Here is a 6,787-nt window from a genome sequence, read left to right as displayed (position 1 = left end):
CTGTTGCAGCTGCAGCTGCAGAGAGAGCTGGTCAAAAGAATATATTGGAGACTAGGCTATGCGACATACATGTGCTGCATTTATGAATTGCTGTTTCCGAAATGACTGCCATGCCAAAACATATGCGTCAGGATAAATAATTTAAGTAACAGTGTAACTGTAAAAGATTTATTTCAACTGTTGAATAAAAAAAACAATAGAGTGGTAGTATAGTATTTTAAGAGACTGTCTTTCCCTTAAAAAAAAAAAAAGACTTATTGGAACAATAAAAAGTAGACCATGAGTATTGATATGAAAAACCAAAATACAGTAAGAATGAATATGAGATAGTTGTCTCGGGTAATTGATAAATATTATGCTAAGGACGTTAAAAGAGTGTCTTTAAAGACATTGGTAAAAGTATAAAAAAGAATATTTTGTTGTTACTTTTGTCACTCCATTGAAATTTTTCTCAAAATAATCTCAACCATCAAATATGAAAGAGAAAATGAGAATTAAATTATAAAGAAAAGTGGTTAGTGGGTTTTAGTGGTAGAGATTAAAAATGGAGAAAACTTGAGAAAAATTTCAATGGAGAGAATCCAAATCCGCTCAACTTATTTTCCTTTAATCGTTAGCATTCATTAAATAATTTTTTAAGAACACTCATTAACATTTTTTAATTGTTAAGAATAGTAGTTTTTTTGTTAGTTCGTATGAAATTAGAGGTTCAAATTGCATAATTAATAAACTAGAGGGTCAAAAGTGTAACTAAGCTTCTTTTTTTTTCTTTTTTCTATTTCTAGGAAACATTCCGTAAATAGTCAAATTATGAAAACCACGTCTTACAACCAAGTGACCTCAAGAGAAATACACATATGCTTATATGGAAGTAGTACTTAGATTGCATAATGTACATGGAGAAACATCTTTTACATTAAGTTTGAAGATTGCGCAGAGGCCAAGGGGTTACAATAATATTATGAAACCCAAATGTTACTCAATGAGTTTGAGACTCAATAATGTACACAATTGTCAAAAGATGGCAAACTTTATTAGTTTTTTTTTTTAAAGGAATAACAATAACAATACTCTCTTTAGAAGATAGGTGAATGCTGCAGGGCATGTAATATAGAAAGCCTCCAACTTTACAACTCCTTGTTTTTGAAGGTCACGTAACAAACGCAATTATCACTTCACCAGTGGAAGCGGAACTGTAAGCACAAATCAAATAAAGTAAAGTTTGTGAACAAAAGAACTCGAGAGTCTATAGAAGAATCTTTATGAAAATGCACAGCAGATGTAACGTACCAACTTCTTCTTCTTCTTTTTCTTCTTGTCAATTTGACCTTCAAGTTCCACTTGTCTAGTAAGGGCATCTTCTAGTGCCTAAAGTCCAATTAGGGAGTCAAATTTAATTACATATAACATAACATTTGTATTTTAGTGAATGTTTCAATTCTCTAAAGCATATAAAAGTAATGTTATGCAACATTTTAGTGTATGTTTGAATTCATAGTGAATTTGTCAGAATCACGACCAACCACTTCTATTTTGCAAAAGCTACATTTTGTAGTTTTAATAAGGTAATTTTGTTAAACCCTATGTGATTCTAAACATTCAATTAACATCTAAAAATGATGAAAAATCATGTATTAGTCTCTAGCAACAAAGAATAAATTGGAGAGACATTGACAATTTGAAGACTAAATTGATGGTTTATTCGTTTATTTCCCAAAATAAACTAAAGAAGCATTACCAGTACCTTTTTGGTTGCACCCAACTCCTGTTCAAGAGTACTGACTCTGGTTAGAGCATTATTAAGCATTTCCTCTTTTTCTGGAGGCATGACAGGCTTAACACTGAGAACAGTGACTTTCTCTTCAAGTTCAGCCATGCGCTTCATCATGGCCATATACTCATTGTTTGAAATTGCAGCTGCTTTTATCATGGAGCCATCATAATACACTGAGTTGCCACCATAAAGTGCTGCTTCTGTGATTTTCCTTGGCATGCTACTTGTCATGCGAATTATGGTCACAATTCCCATAACAAGTGCCATTATTCCACCAACAAATTGTTTGCTAAATCCACTAGAATTCATTCCATTATTGTTGGAGAAACAATCTGCAGCATAAGGTTTTTTTTTTTTTTTTTTTAATTTTTAATAATGGTAGAAATGAAAGAACAAAATGGTCTGTTTGAATTGACTTTATCTACTGATATAAACACTTGCGAGACTATATCCGAGAGTTTATGGAAATAACTTATGTTATGTCCATAAGCTGCTTTCATCTTATTTTCATAAACTCTCCATGATAACTTACGAAAACAGCTTATAATTATATAAAAATGGTTTGACTTTATTTTATCTTTTGTTATAGAAATAACTTAAACGTAAGCACTTTTATGATAATCATTTATGCTATATGTGGTTAATTAAGCTGTTTATTCAAACGTCTACCTTTCGAAAGCGCGTATTTGTCGTTTTGGATTGTTTTCTTCCACGAAGAATCAACTGCTTTGTCAAGTACTGGAACAAAGGAATCATACTGATAAACCTGCAACACACAATATTTATAAAAAGGTAGCAATGGAGTTGGAAATTTTTTACTTTAATTTCATTAACTAATGATATTTGGTCTTAATTCTGCTTGAAAAAAGGTCCAATTGTGCCATATATCTTAAGCAGTCATCTACATTGTCTCAAATTTAAGACAAGCAAACAAGGAAGGTAGTTTCCTAAATCTTACACCATAGGATTTGGGTTGATCCAAACAATGAACATCAAGTGTCTCTGGAAATGAATCTTTGAATCCCTTCTGATATGCAGTTTCTTCTTGTTTGATTGTTTTCTCCTCAACCCCGGATAAAGCTTTTATTGTGTATCTGCCAACACCATTTTGAGCCATCTAATCCATCCAAGGAAATATAATTACCTTATTGTTTTTCTTTGCTTTATTAAAAAAAAAAATTATGTCACAAACGAAATTCATCATTTTGACAACAAAACTACCTTCAAGATCTCTGGATCATTCCATGGACCCTTGTCAGATAGCATGCAGCCACCTTTATCAGCACAAGTACAAGTACCACCCAAGAACTCCGGAAGTTCACTGGTAAATAAATTTACATTAACATATCAAGTGTTATTCATTGTTATAAGTAGTCATCATAAATAAAAAATATCAATGAATTTTATAAGGAAGAATTAGCTTTACTGACTTCTTAAATAAGTCACACTAATTTTCAATGAGAAAGGAGATAAATTTTACCTGGCATCAATTACTTCAAGCAACTTGCTCTGGTATTTGTTACCTAGGACCTGGTCAATGAATCATTAACATGTTCATTTCCTTGCTTAACAAGTTAACTAAAAATGAACCATTAGTAGAAATGTGTAAGTAGTCTGAAAATGCTTACATGGATTTTTGAGGTGGTCTTGGGATCTAGGAATGACTTTACAGTGTTCCACAATAGCCTAAATCCAGAACCAGCATTGATGATGAACATACGGTTCAGGGACTGTGTGGAAAGAAAAGTTCAATTAGGGTAAATTTGGAAGTCCATTTAAACTATTGACATGACTATGATAGAAGAGAAATGATTTTTCTACAAAAGTTTTAGACAACTTTCATGAAAGAGAAATGATATTTGAACATCCATTTAGTGACAACTTTTATAACAACTTTCTCTCTCATACTCATATTATTTTTTTACTTTATCTCTCTCTTGCTATGGTTTCCGTGTCAATACCACTTTTTTCTTTGTAAAGTATGGTTGTCAAATAAGTTGTCACCAAATTGGTTATTCATATAACACTCCTCTTCATGAAAACGTAAATTGGACGCGGTCAACCATTGTTTTAAGGTTTTAAACTACGTGTGGATTTGAACACCTGGTAATTGTGGTTTATCGTGTTTAAATTTGTGGTTAATGAAGCACTATTAATGATTGATGAGATTTGATACTTGATATATTCATTAACTAACTATTTGAACTACGTTAACCACTTAGACTGTTCACAAAAGTTTTGTCTAATTTATGTTCTTATAACACAACTTATGGATAAATCAGTATACCTCAGGATAGTTGTCACCATCAATCTTCTGAAGCCTTTGGAGGAGATCCCTTGCAGCTTTGTTCATACTTCTAAGACCCTAATTACCAATCATGCCAGTCAGTAATTATGTGAAACTTATGTCCATATGAACATAACCATTGAAATGATATCCATAATAATATTTCGTAATAGAACTTGTTATCATTCTGGATTTAAACCTGGATCCTCTACCACTGCAGTACCATACTGCAACGGTAAAGGATCCAGTTTGGTTAGATTTATGATGACTATCATTTAAGGTGTTAAAATAGTTTTTCCCTCTTATTGGTTATTTTTAGCCATTGAAGAATTGAAAAATAAATTAGTGAGAATTTTGTACACACCACTCCTTGCACATCCAAAATAGTTGTGCTTTGGTCAATATGCTTCTTTGCTGCAATTGAACATGCAGGCAACTTAACAGCAAAAGCCCTCTCAAACTCTCGTACATGGTACTTGAGATAACGTTCCACTGAGGTTACTTGCAACAACTTGTTACAATCAACTTGACCCAATCTTTCAATGTAAACAGGTCTTCCATCCTTATCAACTCCATGATGTCCTTGTGGATAGCATTTTAGAACTTCATCTAGTTCCTCGAATTCAAAATCCTTATACAAAAATAAAACAAGCAATTTATGATAAGATGCATAAATAAAAAAGTTATGTTAAAGTACATGACATGAACATGATCTATTTATTTTTCATTGGACTATACCTCCATGATAGTGTCAGCACCAAATTCCTTCCTCCACTTAAGCATATCTGTCCACATTTGTTTTGTTTTCTCTATGTCATACTTTCTTGCCCTCAAAAATCTAGACCATGGTACATTAACATTACAGGTCCATTATAGCGTTGAAATCAAATCAAGCGATTAAAGAAAGCTCATGCGATAACTATAATCTGAAAAATACTTTATGCTCATGTTCGTGTTCGGTTATGTGATAACATTGACAAAAGTTGATTTTGATTGAATTGAATTTGTAAAGTTTATTTTGGTTGAAATCAAATCAAGGTATTAAATAAAGCTACTCATGAGATAACTATAACTATATAACTGAAAAATACCCTATGCACTTGTTCGGTTATGTGGTAACATTGACAAAATTTAAGTGAGTTATATTTAGATATATTCATAAAAAATTGATTTTTATCAATTGATGTTTGGATCATTTTTTTGTGGGCGTGCATACATAAGCTGAAAATATTAGCTTTTAGATAGAATTGATTTTGAAACTGGAACCAATTATAAAGTGGAAAACCAAACATAAATTCACGGACAAATCATATTTTACTAATCTAAAAGTGATTCTAAAAGGTACAAACATGATAGTAAAGTGATCCATATTTGAATATATTCATAAAATAATTATTTTTATCAATTTATGTTTGGATAAGAATTGTTTGTGTGTGTGCATGCATCCCAATAAATTTGAGAATTGATTCCATCACCACGTTAGTTGGAAATATTTTTTTGTTGTTGATAGAATTGATATTCAAAGTTGAATCAATTTATAAAGGAAAAAGTCAAACCAAACAGCTCACGGTCAAATCATATTTGACCAAATCAAACACAGTCTATGTCACAAATGTTACCTTAGCATCATATGAGGATCATCATGCTTTGAGGGTAAGAGCTCTTCCAAGATAAGTGTTTGTCGAAGAGCATCAACTGCCTGTAACTCTTCTGCATCAAAACTATCCTCAATACAGATAGACATAACTCTGCTGTGCTTCCTCCCCTTCTTGGTGAATGAATTTTTGAACTTGCTCGAGGCACTCAATGCCACCTTCTTTATAGACCCAACTTTTTTCTTTTTTTCATCCTCAGAATGTTCCATCTCATGACCTGTGTTTACAAGAAAAAGAAAATTAATTCAGAGAAAGTTTTGGCAATTTTTTATTTTATTTTTTTGAATGGATAATTTGGAAAATATAATTTTTTTTTTTTATGATCAATAAATAACATAGAATGCAAGACAGGAATAGAGCTATATACATTAATGCATTGTTCATTTATTTCATAACATTACATCAGATTAAAATGCTTCATTTTGATATAATTTTCTGTTTTCCAATCATAACATTAACATGAACCATATATGTAAATGCCTAACTGCAAACAAAACCTGCAGAGTTATGCATTTGATGAAACATAAAATTGAAGAATTTAGTTAGACTAATCACCAATTTTGACAGGTCGGTCAAGAGGTGCGGGCATAACATCACACATGATTGATCGAATATTGCAAGATAACTCGAATGATCAAATACAGCCCTTAGGCAGGAGAAAATCAAGCTCTAGCATACATCAAATCCCCACAATTGAGGTTTATGTGCACCTGTTAATTATATCACACGTGAACAACATGTTAGAAACTTAGAAAAAACAATTATGTACATAACCAACAAAGCAAAACATTTTATTGTTAATGATGAAATGCAGATGAATTATGCAAATAGAAATGCAAGAATAGTTGTAGATGAAGGTGATAGAGAATATTGATACGTACGTACCTTTGACACAAGAATGTAGCTAGGGGTTTGAAAAGGAAGACAAAAATGCAAATATATCATCCGAATAAATCTCAAACAAATGCGGCTATGATGTGATTGATGGTAAGGTCAAAATGGTAAAGTCAGCCAGGTTGGTTTGCAATTTTAGACAATGGTTGTTGATTTGGTATTGGCGAAATGCAAGCC

General features: G+C 31.9%; 1 protein-coding gene across 1 annotated transcript; it reads right to left on the bottom strand.

Moving 5' to 3' along the window:
* Nucleotides 1–791: 791 nt before the first annotated feature.
* LOC11422791 (phosphatidylinositol/phosphatidylcholine transfer protein SFH3) lies at nt 792–6,740 on the bottom strand. Its single transcript, XM_003603918.4, has 14 exons — nt 6,602–6,740; nt 6,272–6,426; nt 5,681–5,933; nt 4,800–4,899; nt 4,426–4,692; nt 4,062–4,139; nt 3,403–3,504; nt 3,255–3,304; nt 2,996–3,095; nt 2,733–2,891; nt 2,444–2,540; nt 1,745–2,106; nt 1,291–1,368; nt 792–1,193 (listed from the first exon to the last, which is right to left on the bottom strand). Exons 2-14 carry the CDS (start codon nt 6,315–6,317, stop codon nt 1,176–1,178), a joined length of 1,710 nt encoding a protein of 569 aa, XP_003603966.1. The 5' UTR covers nt 6,318–6,426; nt 6,602–6,740; the 3' UTR covers nt 792–1,175.
* Nucleotides 6,741–6,787: the final 47 nt, after the last annotated feature.

The sequence above is a fragment of the Medicago truncatula genome, chromosome 3, assembly GCF_003473485.1.
Source record: "Medicago truncatula cultivar Jemalong A17 chromosome 3, MtrunA17r5.0-ANR, whole genome shotgun sequence".
In the NCBI taxonomy this organism is placed as follows: Eukaryota; Viridiplantae; Streptophyta; class Magnoliopsida; order Fabales; family Fabaceae; genus Medicago; species Medicago truncatula.
This window is presented reverse-complemented; position numbering and strand designations above follow the sequence as displayed.

Excerpts from the sequence above, each read along its gene's own strand:
- LOC11422791 (XM_003603918.4), bottom strand. The coding sequence starts at position 6,317 with ATGTGTGATGTTATGCCCGCACCTCTTGACCGACCTGTCAAAATTG. Across the intron at positions 2,107-2,443 it reads CAAATACGCGCTTTCGAAAG|ATTGTTTCTCCAACAATAAT; the intron begins GTAGACGTTTGA and ends CTTATGCTGCAG. Across the intron at positions 1,369-1,744 it reads AGTTGGGTGCAACCAAAAAG|GCACTAGAAGATGCCCTTAC; the intron begins GTACTGGTAATG and ends ATTGGACTTTAG.